Genomic DNA, 16189 nt, shown 5'->3' on the forward strand with positions numbered 1-16189 from the left:
TAATACTGTAATAACTCCTTGCTCGGCAGTGTGTTGTCGTTGTCTGTGGCTGTGAGTGAGCACACTTGAGGAGTTGATCCATTATTCCTGTTGTGTATCAGACCTCCTTATGGAAGTGCGGGGGGAATTGAGATAATGTTTTTCTGCTTACGCTGAAAATTACTAATCGTTAAGGAGTATGTCGGTGGCACTGGACTTTATCAGTGAGTGTCTTTATCAACTGCATCTCCCATGTGGTATTTCATAGCTCATTCGTTTTGTTTTTGTTGAGCTTAAATTATTGATTGTTATATAAAAAGAGTTTTAGCCTCCAGGACTCTTTAAACAAACCAAAAATTCATAAAACCTCGAACTGAATGCAGATTCTCCAGTGCACCTCAAATATACCTTCTGAACAAACCTGCTGAGCAACTCTGATGAGTTCTTTACAGACAGCAGGAGGATACTGTTGAGGATTTTCTTTTTGGATTTTAAATGAAGACCTCTGTTGAAATGTACTCAGAAAAAAACAGATTCTTGACAAATTGTCTTCCAATGATGTAGACTTATTAACATAGTTTATAGATACTGTAGGGGTGACAGCTTTTGTATCAACATTTCTTTTTCTTTTCAAGCTTCATTGAAAACATCAAACACCAATGAGTCCAACAGCATTTCTGCCAACTTAGGTGAATCACTAAATAATTCCATACACAGATGTTGTAACTGCAACTAAGATATTCCTATTGATCTTTCTTGTGACTCAGAACAATTCAAAGGATGTTTGTGCGGATTCAGCCTTAAACCCAACACGGTAAATATGAGTTATAATAGTTATGAACTATAAGCAGAAGGTAAAAAAAAAAAAACTATTCACTTCAGAGATAGATATACTGGCAAGCTTTGATTGTGTACCCCATCAGCTCATATTATCATCTTTACTCACCAGCATGAGACCGCAACCTGTGTCATACAATATATTGATCTGAAGCTTTCGAGAATACCCAAAGCCTCTAGAAACTGAATGTGCATTGATTACAACAGATCTTCAGACATAAGGGGGATTTCAATCTTTTACCACATCCCTGCAAGTGCTAAACTCATGTATCTTGTGTGCTTTACTTACTGACAACTGAAAGGAATGCACTCATTGTTTTTTGTGCTTTTGTAGTTAGAAAATGATGGAATAGATGTCGTTGCAAAGGCAGCTCAACCAACACACGTCTATTTTTCATTCTCTGTTCTAATAAAACCTCCCCACTGCTGGATTCATTGGATAAGCCTGAAAGTATTTAGGAATATTTGTATAACTTAGGTATTGATAACCTTCATTCTCCCTTTTGCTTTTTACGTCAGTTATCGCTTTGTTGACCCGCAAAAGAGAATATGATTCAGCCTTAAACTCATGTAAACTCAAATAAAAACACATTTATAATTTTTTTCAACATGAGATTTTTGCATATTTATTCCCCTATCTGGTTTAAATAAGAGAATGGCACTCGGGCCTTGAGGGAAAGATTAAATACAACAGGGTGCTCACTATCCACATCGATTTATCACAGAAATGGTTTCATGAGTGCCAGAACATTTCTCATTGTTAAGGGCATGTTGAAATAGACCCAGGGAATGATCTGAAAAATGGCATTAGAAAGTAGGGCGACTTAATACCTTTCCCTTCTGTTTAGTTAGATTCTCTTGTTGTGACATTGAGTAAAAGTCAGCCAACTTCTGTAAAAGGATGGTTTTGTTTTGATATTTTATTTTCGTCTCTCAGAAATGCCAAATACAAGGAATATCCAGGGACAATAATAATTAATGGGGAGCATCTAAAACAAAAACAGTGCAATGTATTTGAGTATGTATTGTTTGCAGTTAAAGGTGCATTTATGGACCAATAATAAAACATTGCATTACTCAATTAACAATATAATACTATAGTACATAATATGAGGTATTATTATGTAATATTCACATAATTACATGTCCTGAATGTAGAATGTTCCTGAAGGTGCTGGATAAGATATTCCAACAGAAGTCGGACATTTCAAAGTTACAGTTTGGTATTTCTTAGTTTAATTTGAATAGCCTTCAATTCTATCAAAATACAGTAAGCTGTGGAAACGTAAGCTTAGATAAATTGTAAGGATTTCAATGAGATCTCAAGGGAAGGTTGGAAACGTCCATTTAGGGGCATGTTTTGACAGAATGGTTGGTATGAAAAATAGCTGTAAAAATAAAATAAAATAAAAATACCAGCCTCTTTAGAACTGTCTGGTTGAGACGTATGTGTGGTTTAGATATTTTTTAGTCTTCTCCACAAAAGCTATTTTGAGAAGTCTTAAGATCATACACGTTATTCCCAAGAAGGTTTGAAGTCTCAGTCAATACAAGTATGTATCCTCATTAAAGATGTGAAGAATAGAAAATGTGAATTCCGGCACACTTGCTTTGTGAAACTGGATTTCTGTTTCATGTTCATTTTCGAGGTCAGTCTGATGGTTGGAAAATATGTAGTTTTTATTAATTCAAGTGTAAGTGACTATTCATTAAATCTCCAAGCAAACCCAATACTCTTCCCAAACATGTTTGCACTAAAACAACATGCACAGAATAGTCCATTGCTTTCGTATGAAATACTGTGATGATAAAGCGAGTTTATGTATGAACCCATTAATATGTTGTCATGCTTCTTGACGCACTGCCACCAAAAGGTTTTTATGTGAAGGGTTGTGAAGTTTCAAGTCATTATTGCCTTTTAATAATCTATAGTATGTTATCAAATTGGTTGAACAGCTTATTAAAGATGCCTCCTGACTCATCTAATTAGGAAGTTTAAAAACATTAGCCAGAAGATTTTTTTTTTTTTTTTCTAAAATCACTGAACGTCCTTGACCCCAAACACGCACCATCCGCTAATGAATCACAAAGAGATGATTTCTTCAATGGACAGCTAGCCAACGTCGATTTGTTTCAGGATTAGAGATATACATCTTTCATTCATCGTCTATTTCGCTGAAGACAGATGGTTCTGTGGATGTTCAGAGACAAGATGTCAGTCTTTTTCGAAAGGGTGATGAATCTTCTCTGATATTCTCCAGCTAAAACGTGAAAATAGTATAAATAAAGCCGATTAAGATCTTGATGTACAGAAGGATATTTTGGATAGCTGTGGAACAAGTGAGGCATACAAACAGGATGGGCTATATCTGAACTGAGCAGGAACTGAGACACTAACGAGGGAAGTAGTGTATTTTAGCGGTGCTTTCTATTGTTATAGCCATAATGATATAGATCTCATTTTCTGCAAATGTGAAGCAGTAATCAATAGCCACTATTCATTCTTCTCTTTTCTTTTCTTTTCTTTAATCGGCTGCACCCCCGATGGTGCTCTGAAATGATCTGGGTCAAGTAGGTTACTGTGATACACAAAGGCACATCTGTGAGCTTTCCTCACATTTGCAGCAAAGGCAATCATTTGGAAACTGTGGTTCTGGCGTCTGAGAAGGAGACTCACAAGACCACCTGGCCTCCAGCACCTTGGCCAGTGAGCAGAGCTGTGGTTTGAGGGGGTCTGCCCGGACTTGTGAGCCCATATTTAAAACTCAGTGAATGCCGACTTAAAGATCCATTTCAGCAGGCAAACATTAAGTGGGGAAAACGATTCACCACAGAATATCCATTACATCTTCCTTAAAATAAGCATGCAATTAACAAAGCTTTCTCAAGCACAATGTGCTTTCTACTGAAGCAATTCAATACGTCACAGATGCCGAATTAAGATGTTGCAGGTTTTTGTTTACTTTTTGTCCTCATCCAGGATAATCGATTTGAGTTTATATCTATTTAGAGTGAGCAAAGGAGGAAATGAAGAAAACAAAACATTCTGAATTCAGCCCTTCATCTTCTGTTTGAAATATACATGTTTTGCCCTTGCATTCATCATGCGGTAAGATCTCTTGAAATCTCTGAGCCTTTTTCCATTTTCCCTTTTAAGCTAAAGCTTCAAACCCCTTCCACTTTTTCTTCAGCTCTGTGGCAGCTGAGGAAATTATCTGCAACAACAAGGCGGTGTGTGGCTTTGCCAGTCTTAATAACATAAAAATGTTTTTTTTTTTTAAGGTCACAGGGGAAATGTGTCACTAAAATTACAGCTCAGTGTGCCTTTGAACTTTTTGTTCTCATTTTCTTTAAGAAAAGGGCCACTGCACAAACACAATTAATAGTTTTTCATTGGAAAACAAAGCTTAACATCAAATTATGTACTGTAGTTTATCCTGATTTTAAATTTAGAACAAAGCACTACTTCGGAAATATTATCTGGGGGTCTGCTATACAATACAGCCCCAATCATCCCTGTCTCACTTTAGGGCTCATCCTCCGTGTCTGCTGCAGCACCCTATACAGGAGTCATATTGGGAGGGCCAGGCATCCTTTAGGCCGTGAATTAGTTTGGCACACCAGACGCACACCTGACACATTTGCAGTATGCTTGTTTTTTCACATTTATAATTCATGGTATCTGGAAGGCAGCAGCTGAAGTACCTGGCACTCTGCTTGCTGAAAAGTGTCGTATTGCCATTAGTAGAAAGGACAGAATTTCAAGTAGCTTATGTTCAACATTTTTGGAAGGTTTTCCGTTTTCCTGCTCTCTCTTCTGCAGAAGCCCAGCTCATCCCAGTACAGTGCCGGCCCCCGCCCGATTCCCCATTCCACACTGCCTCTCTGCGCAGATCAAAGCCCTGATTCTTTGTGACTTTGTGAAAGTAAAGTAGTTTCTTATCAGAACGTGTAATGCACTCCAATTCAGTGCCTACTTCCTATTGTGCTGAAAACGCGGAAAGTATACAATTACTATTATAGTTTTCATTCTGAACAGAACAGGATCTTATGGTGCGTTGCTGAAATAAAATATTTCTTCAGATTTGGAATTTTAATGCAGATAGAAAAGGTTGAGTTAATTTTTTTATAATATTTGACATATTAAATATTTTGTATTGCATCTCGGGTACAGTTCAGGGATTTCTTAGAAAGGGTTTCAAAATGAAGCTCACACACACAAAGAAAACCGCAATAGCATGACTTGAACACCTGGCATGAAGGGAACTCGTAATCTGAACTATTGTCTCGTTGGCTGTGTTCAAGTTGGGAGCTCCACAGCAATTATTTTTTCTCACATTTATTTAACATTGAACATAATTGGAGCTGTCAGCGAATTAGAAGTCTGTCTTTTACACATTCTGAGACGATGGAGTAGAAAACAATCTGGTGACATCAATATAAAGATATTATAACTATAACTTCAGGATAAATATCGGCGTACAGTATGGTAGCAGGAGCTGTCTACTAATGTAAAGGTAAAAGAAAGTGAATTATATACATTTCTGAGCCCACCGAAATATATTTAACTCTGGGTAAAAACTGTATGTAATAGCTTATTTTCAACATTTTATATTCACACATTTCTTACTTTTATCGCTTTTAAATTTGCTGTTAATAGTTGTTTGGTTTTTTAAAAGACTGTACTGCTACCAAATGATATGTACATCACACATGTAGGCCAGTATAAAGATGAAATTATGCTTAATCCCTATTAAAAAATAAAAATGACTTCCTTGGCAGCCAGCTGAAGCAATCAATTTTCGGCGAGGTAACAGCTTTTTAATGATCTCCGTTAAAGGCGTTCAGTACCTCAGTGATTTCTCTGGAAAAGAAAAATTACCTCTTACATTTGAATAGCCCCTTTCAACTCAACAAAGAGAACAAAATGTCTTCAGGATAATGTCCCAGATAAGTCACCATGTGACCACTTAGAAGTGCAGAATGTGGGAGCTTGTTGCGCAAGCATTTGTAGCAGCCGGTTCATGGGAATATGCTGAACTTGAACTGAAACAGGCCTCAGTCTCAAATGATATATGGCATATTGAGAGAGGCCTGCTTATATTAACATGTATTAGGTTTAGTCTACAACACTGGAGCAAAGACACTCAGGCTAATGAAAACTAACAAGGGATCTTCGAAACAGTACATTACTGATGGAGGTCTATTTTTGTATTGCATGTATGTTTGCAAAGAGATTTTAATTTATTTTGTGAGTTTTTTATTTTTTTATTTAAGTGAATATAAAATATGTATTTGTAGCTGAAAACATCTCTGGTGTGCATATGAAATTCAATCTGAATCGAGAGAGAATTACTATGACTTGCAATTGAAGCTGTCAGTTCTGACTGTCGCGGGTGAATCCTTCAATCCTCGGTGTCGCCGGCATCGCTGGCTCTATTAAAAATCCCTTTGAAGCCCTATTTTTGAAAGGTACTTGTGTTGAATGAAAGGGTGAAACCATGTGCCCTCTGTTGCATTATTCTGTTGGATGTCAGTCTAATCTGCGATTCTCCAGGAGGTCAAAGCTGCCCTGGGAACTTAAACCCTGACACTGAACCGCTTTAATTACTTTCACTTTCTGACATCAATGTACTGTGTTCGCACTCGGGTCCACGGTGGTGCGTCTGTGAGAAGGATCGCAGCAGAGACATTGTACTTGTCAGAGTCCAGCTGAACTGTTCACCGTTACTATCAGGACATTTATCGACGCAGATCCCAGGCAAACTGACAGCATCTGCAGTCAAACCCTAAAACAAAGTATGATGTACAAGCCATGATTGAACCCTGTTTCACAAGCAGGGGCAGGAAAACCCTCAACAGCTAATGTGCATTTTTACTGTTCACAAATATAGAAATATGTGCCCTTCTTTATAAAACAATTGCTATCTGTCCATCCAAAGAAATGTGAATACAAGGATTTGTATACATTGATATATAGATTATTATATACATTGAACGGTTTCTTTGTGTGTTGCAGTAGAAAGTATCACCAGCTGGCATGTCACTGTGCTACTCTGAACAGCAACTGAAACTGTACCAAGTCCACATCAGAAACGGCATTTAACAAGCAAATTCAATAGCGTCTCTATTTTTCTCAGCTACAATACAATCTTCCCTTTCTACCTTGTGTCTGTATATATTACGGTCTAGTTTCCCAATGGCTTGATTATGTAAGACAGTACATGTGTAATGTTTGCATGGCTTTTAGTAGTGTGCACACCTGAAATATTTATATCCCACCGTATCTGATGAGATTTTAACCGTATCTTCTCTGAAAGCTCTCTAGACTGCTCTTGTCTTTTCTCTCTCAACAGGCGTGGCTAACAGAAATCCATGAATATGCACAGCAAGATGTAGTTCTCATGCTCCTGGGAAACAAAGTGAGTAATGTAGGGAAATTGAATACGTGGGTCTGGCAGATCAGGTGTTGAGCACAGGTGAAAGAGTAGTATTATTATTATACAAGATATATTTTAAGAAATGTCAGCAACTCACAGACACACACACGTTAAAATGTACGTCATTTTATTGTGAATGCACTTCTGTAAAGGTATTATGTGTTCCTGTCTTATCATATGCCTTCTGCCAAAACACTTCAATATCATTACTTATGCTTTAGTTTCCTCATTTGCTCTCTTATCCTGTTTCTTTGTTTCTGTTTGTGTTTTTTATGTGGGGGTAGGACAGGGGCCTGTCACTCGGCACATCATTTATTAATGTGTTCTGATTTTCCCCAGGCGGATGCTACACACGAGAGGGTGGTAAAGAGAGAGGAAGGAGAAAAATTGGCCAAGGTAGGTATACCAAAGATTGCTTCCTTTTAAAAACATCCCACCTCACTCCACTGCAGGTGTTTTAACGCTGAAATAAGCAGAGAAAGTTGGCTTCTTCTCTTTCTTTAGGATGATGTTTGTCTACTTTTATCCTGTCAGTGTAAGCCCTTTTCTGGCCAAATAATAATTGATTTTCATTGTTATAAGTAAATTGCATTAGTTGCAAAATTATAAAAGAGGATTGATTGCACTTCTGAATACAAGGTGATATATATGCATTTAAACTTATTTACAGAACCATTATTTACTGAGCCTTTGATGGTCGATCACATCTTACTCAGAATATATATACAGTATTTACATGTTATGCCAGTTATATTGTATTAAGGATATATGGACAGTGGGGAAAAAGCTACATAAAAAATGCCTTGTAGGGTGTTATTCATCATAGAAGTATTATATAGATTTCTTATGGCTCTAACCTTATTATATATTTTTTTTAACTTGCATAATGATCTCCGCACAGAGCCGTATATTGCATTCTCCTAATCTATTAAGACTAAACCCTGAAATTAGACTGCTGTAAATATTAGACTTCTTTTAAGTTGACAAATTGCTGCTCAGCTACTTTCCCTGATTACTTTCATATCCCACACATGCAATAGAAAAGAACGATTAATAGATGTGTCATACTTATCTGCAAATGATTAAATGATTTGGAACTGCTTAGTAGTTGTTCGGAACGGTAGCCATAGCTGTGTTTTAACTTTGCATGAGTTTAAGATAAGAAGTATTTCTCTTGTAAATGAATATATTTCGTGTGCAGAGCACAGTATAGTGATTTTAATTTGATGTTCTAATAGATGTACATAGTACTTTTTAGAAGCATTTAAAATGTTTAAAATTAGTACCCCTTGGCACAGATTACTTTAGTTTTGGGGAAACACTGATTGTTTATGGGGGAAATTATGAATCACTAGATAAAGATGCAAGTCACTGCAGGTAAGCTTGGCCAAAGGCAGTTCTTACAGCCAGGTCTTCGAACATTGGCATAGGGATCGCTATATGAACAAGGAGAGCGCTACGACTAATTTAATTACTGTAAATCGGGCTTGTTTCTGCTGTTGTTGCCATCAATGCAGTTTTGTACTACATGTGTAGTTATGGGATGATTCATGGCACCCTGGGATAATTAAAGGATTATTAGATTACAGCTCAGTTTTCAGCTGTGTCGCTGAGTTAAATCTGTAATACTGTGTACCATAATTTATGTAGAGTACCCTTTATTTACCGGGGAGACCCTCAACATTAATGTGGGTTTGCGTTCCATACAGTGGCTGCTCTGTGGCTTGTTCCGGTAACTCTTGTTTAAATAAGTCTATTAAAAACATTTTAATTTCTTGTACAAAAGGATGAAGCCTTTGACCCATTCCTCACAGCATCCGTCTCTGTGAAGCTTGACATTACACCACGATGAAGTTCATGAATCTAAAGAAACGGTTCTGTCCCCCACAGGATTTCGGAGTGCCATTTATGGAGACAAGTGCCAAAACTGGCCTTAATGTGGATTTGGCATTTATGGCTGTTGCAAAGTGAGTACCAGGGCTGGGTGATGCGTGGCATTATCTCAGTGATGTTAATAGCTCTTCTTCCACTTCCCTACTAAGTCGTATGTGAATGCTAGACCATGTTATGTTATCTGCCTGTCCATCGTGGCCTTTAAATTATACTTTGAGGCTTAGAAAGACTTTACTTATCATTTATTTATCTCTAGGGTGACTGTTAGAAACCAACCAATTTTTTAGTATAGTAGCCTACAGTATAGTAGCCTACAGTATAGTATAGTATAACACTATTATATTTCAGATTTTTAAACTTGATCTTTTATTATTGCTTGATTCATATTGTTTATCCTGGAAGGCAAGTAATTTTCCAAATCATCTTGACTTCATGTTGACTAGTGTATCATGAGGGGGTACAGCCGTGCAGGGCTTTGCAGTGGGTGTCACTAATGACAACACTATATTAAAAACGGTAGCTGGCAAACACTAATTACAGTGTTAATTTCCATAGAGTATTGCATGAATGTCAGATAATGACCTTATGTGCCATAACACTTCTCCCTCCTGACAGAGAGCTGAAGCACAGATCAATGAAGAATCCCAACGAGCCCAAATTCAAACTTCACGAATACGTCAATAAGGAGATGAAGAGCACGGGCTGCTGCAAGTCCTAATCGTGTTTTATTGCGATTCATTTTGCTTTTTCTTGTTTGTACTGAAGACCAAATCTCTTTTGTTTTTTGTAGTAATTTATTTTATTTTATATTTTTGGTTTGGTTTTGCTTCTTTGTTATGACTTCTGTTGAATATGGGAGTTCATTGCATGTGGGTTCCTTTCCGCTTCTCCTTTGGCAATAGCTGAACTCTGGGTAACTCAGTGGCAGAGCTATCGATTTAAAGCTACTGTGGCTGAATGGCTATTAGCTCCTGCTAATATATCTGTATGCCCCATAGCCTACCTAGGATTGACATCAGTACAGTTTAGGCCTTAAAAAAAGCTCATATCACAGTGCTAGAAGATTCAGTGCAAAAACAACCATTTAATGTGTATTCTTTTGCTTTATTCCAATCATATGTATTTATTCTTGTATGTCTTTAATTTTATTTAATATACTTCTACCTAATGCTCTCAGCATCTCTGTTAACTCTGTTGAACTGGATTTAGCTCTTATTTGGACATTGTTGCTGTGCCAAGCGGTATATTTCTTAGAGTTGCTTCTTTTCTTAAAACAAAATATACACAAAATGTATTATATATATATATAGCATTATCTTAAGATTCCTGGCATCGTATCCTTACTGGATAGATATGAATGCTTTACCAATTATATCTCTGAGAATAAGCTACATAAACGTGAAGAAATTATTAAACCAATTATTCTTTTAACACCAAACATTTTTTGTCAAAGAATAAGAACCGCACTATTTAGTTTGTGCTATAAATATGTGAAGTTCATCCTCCACATCTGCCACAGTGGAACGTGGGCTCAGATCGGCACATCAGAACGGCATCAACAAGTCTATTGTCTCGATAGTAGGAAGAAGGATTTGCACTTTTGAAAGGAAGATGGGAGCAGGTTGTGTGGCTTTACTAATGAGACGGGCTTCAGCCTGGTCCCTCTCTCTGCTGTGAAAGTGATGGACTGGAGCTCGTTCCAGTAATCAGTGATTTGAATCGCTCTCCAGAGCCCTTTGAGCCCACAGGGGGTCACAGAAAAGCTGTGGTCTGTCGGATTATATTACACTTGAATGAATGGACATCTAGATTTCCCCAGGCCGCTATGGATTATTCTATGAAAATCTATTTGTAAATCCGTTTATTCGTACATTATTACAATATTGCCTTGAGAGGTGGAGATCACTATTGTGTCACACCAGGGTCTGCGCACGGTGGTGTCCAGCAGAGATGTACGGGTCATTCTCTACTTCAATTCTAATTCTGGAATTGGATTTGAATTCCCTTCATAAATAACCGACTCCGGCTCAGCTCCTGACGTTGGCGCATACTGAAGCCATGTGACACAATGCCCTGACCAGGGTATGTGCTTCTGTTATTTCCTACTAATTATCTTGCGTGTCAAGAGGGCAATGGGCCATTCATCAGTGTAATGGCTATCAGTGATCCATTAATCTGAAACTCATCTTAGTGGAATGAAGCACGTTGTTTCTTGTGTAAATGTCACTACATCATCTATAGTCAGATGTACACAATAACTGCTGCTTGATATATATGGTTTCATTTCAAAACAACATCATTGTGATTTATTTATTTTTGTATTAGTTTTATTTATGTAGGTGGTTTGGTACTCTGACTTTGAATAAGCTATTACCTATTTTTAAATGTTCATTCTGTGACAAAATCTTGAAATGTTAGTTGCTGAATGTCCTTCATAAGCCAATCCTTCCATTTTTATTTCTTGAATTTGAGGAGGTGCTTTATTATTGACCCAAAAGTATCCTCTTTGGGGACCATTGACCTGCCCTCTCAAATATTATCATCTCGCTTATTTCTCAAGAGTAGGATTTGGATTCTGGTCACTTTGCTGTAGGTTTGCTTTGTGGTGTTGCTGTTTGTTTACAGTTGGCGAGTTCACTCATTTTAATTGTACTTAACTGATTAAGATGCACAATCCAATTTACATGAAACTCAGGTCTCTCATTGTGTCCATACGGTATTTCCTCCTGTGATTAATAATAAACAAACATGTAATTGGAAAGACTTGTTAGTGCTCTAGAGTAGTATGGTGTTGGAGACCTCATTATAATATCATTCTTAACGGAACTCATAAAAAGCTAATTTAAAATAATCATATCACAAAATACACAGTGCAGTGGATAAATATGTAAATGTTTTGTTTGATGCCTGTTTTATGACAGACACCAAATGAGACGGCATCTAACTGGTACAGTGTAATTATATACGAGTGTTGGTTTATGAAATGTTCCCTGGGTTTGATCTCGTAATCGGCTCCAGCGGCAGACTGAACGCTCACGGCTGAGTGGAGCTTCCCTGTTGTCGATGTGTAGTCAGTGCCTTTGTATGTGCCACATCTGGCCAGCAGGGATCATCTTATAAACACTGTTGACTAAACTAATTTTGTATTAGGCATACTTAAAAGAGAGTGCATTGTATTATGTATTTATAGGAAGCATGTGCTTGCTATGTTTGGAAAATTCCACAAATTTACAATTACTTCAACTGCTTTTTTCCAAGAGTACGTTTAACAAGGCTTGGTGTGCTCAATCACGAGCTGTGCACCTCAGGGACAGACGACACCAGAGGAAATCTGTGCTGTCGAAACAGAAAAGTCTGCGGTCATTTAAAAGCCAACACACTTCATTCGTGCACAAGAAATGCTTTTTCCTCCCGACCCACCTCTGCAACTTCGAATGTATCCAGACGAATGCCTGGAAATACGTCAGCATCATTACAAAGCGCTCAAGTGTTCGCTACAGAAGAGGCTCTTTTTAAATGCCGAGCGGGTGAAAGCTCAGCTGGATGTGAGCTCTGGGGCGTCAGGGCTGTGTTGTGTGACAGGTGAACGCCAAATGTAAGCCAGCAAAGAGCCAGAGCTAGTGGAGACCAGATCATTCTCTTGAGGTTTTTGTTTTTGCTCCTGTCTTCAGCTGTACGTGCCACGAAGTACGCTTGTCCGGCAGTGACATCTCAGTGTGGTGCAGCAGAATATAATCTAGTGGTTCCCAGTAGGCCGATATCATGCAATTCACCCTTCTCTTTCAATACTACTGTCTATTATTTTTACCAATAGAGTGAAACCAATAGGAAACAATTCTCCAATATCGTATTGCTTGTTTGTGTTTGTGGGTTTTGCAGCTTTTCGGTGTTGAGTCAACAGGAGGAGAAGCTCAGACCATCATTTTTCTATTATTTTTTTCTTAATTTCATTTTATTTGTTTTTGACCACTTTCCTTTTTTGCTGCAAACTGTTATCTGTCCGATTTTCATTGTAGACGTAGCCTGCCTGTAAATGTACTCAGTGATGGCTGGTAGTATTACTGCCATCCCACCCATCGGATGAAGCCAGGCAGGGGGCAGGCAGGGAATTGGACCCCCACGCAGATGCATTCTGGTCTGTGGTGAACATACCACTGTTTTCCACGAAGGTTCATTATATTGGGTTGTATATGTTGATACTCCGAACAGGTTTGAGGTTGACCAAAGAATTTGAGGAGAATGGGGATCCATGTTATATTGCTACCTTTTATTTTATATTGTTGTTTGACATTTTTCCTTGAACTGTAGCTAATGCAGACATGTGAGTCTCCTGTCTTCAATATCATTTCCTTCATTCTTTATTTTAATGTCAATGATCCTTTTACATGCATTTATTGTTTTTAATCTACATCCTGTTTTCAGCATGCCTTGACTGTGCTGTTCTACACTGGAGAAGTATTACTGATACAACTATAGAGGACATTACAAAAGCTAATAGACACAGAGGCATAGAAGAGCATAGTGGAAACAAATGTAAATGAGTATCAAATAGAGGGCAATTTGTATAGTTTTGGGGAATATATCCATAGGAGTTTCTGGAGAAAACGGCCAACATTCCTCTCCTGCTGCAGAACAGGAACATTAGAAAACATCTCTTAAGCACCAGCTTTATAGTTTGCAGTTTGTAAATGGTTATATTTTGAATGCTGTCATTAAAAAACAAGAAGAAAAAATATATATATAGATTTATCAAGTAAAACAAAAACTAGAAAATTGTAGCAATCGCTTTAGACCACAAAGATATTTATGAATTAACTGACCTGGGCAGAAAAAATGTTCGAGGAAAAAAAAGAAATAACCATCTTATACTTTTTGAAACTGTTCCTTTTGTCCTTTGTAAATTGTAACAGTGTTGTACAGAAACTTGAAACAAAGAAGATAAAAACCTGTTTGATATTTTACGACATTCTTAGAGGTATTGCAGGTTTGTTTAATTTGAAAAATGTGTTTTTGCTGCTTTACTGAAACAATATATGTAGCGTTGTTCAGTGTTTACCAATATCAACATCTTTTCTGTCTTTTTTTTTTTTTAATCTTACCCGAATCTTTGTAGTAATTGAAGGTACTTTTTTAAATCCATTAAGACGATTATAAATGGAGTTTGACTACCATGTGTTTGCTGTTTGCTGAGATTTCAGGCATCTGATTAAATGGTGTCTGTTTTCTTTCTTTTTGGTTTTTGTTTCGTTGGGTGTTTTGTTTATTTATTATGAATACAGATAGCAACAATCCCGTGTACAGTATTTAAATGTTGTATTTAATACTCAATGTCAGACAATTCTGTGTATTGTTACCTTAATGAAGGTGTAATGTTTTCTGATTTTTTTAAATGTATTTAAACTTATTACAATAAAATATAAACTGAAGATGATGGTAACAAAGATGATGTTTTGTTTTTATTTAAACCATTACGTTTGATGTATGGTGAAACATTGGACAAGGTTTTGAATGATACAACACGAATTGAATGAATAATGTTTCTGTGAAATAATTTGTATGAACAGGGGTTTTGTTCTCTTTTATTTTTAGCATCCTAGTCTGGATGAAAGAAGACAACTGATAAGTGTTTTGCATAATATGCCAAGGATCCTGATTGAAAAGTAGCTTGGCCCATAGTGCCACCTGCAGGCGTTTCTTTGTAACACAGTATGAATAGAAATATGGATTTGGTTTCATCCAAGAATGATGTCAGGATGGAGAAACATCATTAGGATTGTGAGCGCACATTCACACTGACATCACATACACAAGACCAGCTATCATCTATTGATTAACATGAATACGATCTGGGTATTAGTTTTGACTTGATGTGCACTATGTTTTTCCTAGCGACACAAACCTGTATTAATTAATTAAGTAAGTGGCAGATAAGTTCATAGCTTTTCCTTTCGGTCAGCTTGTCGAATTGTTGTGTTTGTTTGTTTTCATTCTAAAACAAGTGAGACCTTAAATAAAATTGTTATTCTAGTAATATTGCCTGTGGCTCCAGGTAATGAGATAAAATAGCATTGCCTGTATGTACCACCATTGTAATACAAATATGGTACTAACATGTTTTTATTTAATTCAGTACTTGCAAGTGTATTATAATTAGTTGTATTGGACAGAAACACAGACACAACATGGTACGTTTGGGGGCAGCACTGCTTTACCATAGTTCTGTAAATGTTGCACAAAAGTTATTCAGCAGTGGTGTGTGTTTTAATGAGGTGTGTCCAGCAGGTGGCAGCATTTTCTAAGTTAGAAGGGCTTCATTAGTGACACAAGCATGGCATCTCTTATGGCAAACGAGTGCATGTGCCCTTGTTAAAAATAAGTGTGAGAAGTGTCCAACTTAATCTGAGGAGAGATCGATTCTACAGAACTGCAGGAAGATCTATTTTAGAAGAATTTGATCACTAATTATACCCAGACCACAAAATGGTCCAGAACCGTTCCAAATGTGTCCGGAGAGCTGGCCCACTTCCTTATACCAGATCTGGGCCGGTGTCAATGTATGAGCCTGCTGGAACCGGACCGGAACTGAACCAGCACTGTCCCATATGTCTGTGCATATGGGACAGATGTGTGGGACAGTGCTGGTCCATTCCTGGCAGGCTCATCAATATTTAATGGCCCATTGCTGATAAGTTTTATATATACCCCCAAATTATATATATATACCCCTAAACCAAGTCCATTCCGATCTCACGCCGGTTTCAACTGTCATACATTATTATTATTGTTATGATTATTTTTGTTATTGAGAAGATCCCTTTATCCAAGAAGACAACTTGCATGTTTTCAGAAGCACTAACCAACAATTATGTACATATTATATATACATACATATACATTATATATATATATATATATATATATACATACACTCACCTAAAGGATTATTAGGAACACCATACTAATACTGTGTTTGACCCCCTTTCGCCTTCAGAACTGCCTTAATTCTACGTGGCATTGATTCAACAAGGTGCTGAAAGCAT

General features: G+C 37.3%; 1 protein-coding gene across 1 annotated transcript in view; it reads left to right on the forward strand.

Annotated features, from left to right (window-relative positions):
• rab26 (RAB26, member RAS oncogene family) overlaps positions 1 to 14590 on the forward strand; it is a 91587-nt gene extending 76997 nt beyond the window's left edge. The window contains exons 6-9 of the mRNA XM_066689339.1: positions 7173 to 7238; positions 7596 to 7652; positions 9147 to 9223; positions 9765 to 14590. Coding sequence (XP_066545436.1) covers positions 7173 to 7238; positions 7596 to 7652; positions 9147 to 9223; positions 9765 to 9867 — 303 coding nt within the window. The 3' untranslated portion in view covers positions 9868 to 14590. The remainder of the gene's footprint in view (positions 1 to 7172; positions 7239 to 7595; positions 7653 to 9146; positions 9224 to 9764) is intronic.
• The last annotated feature ends 1599 nt before the right edge of the window (positions 14591 to 16189 follow it).

This window comes from Amia ocellicauda, chromosome 17 (assembly GCF_036373705.1).
Source record: "Amia ocellicauda isolate fAmiCal2 chromosome 17, fAmiCal2.hap1, whole genome shotgun sequence".
NCBI classification, from domain to species: Eukaryota; Metazoa; Chordata; class Actinopteri; order Amiiformes; family Amiidae; genus Amia; species Amia ocellicauda.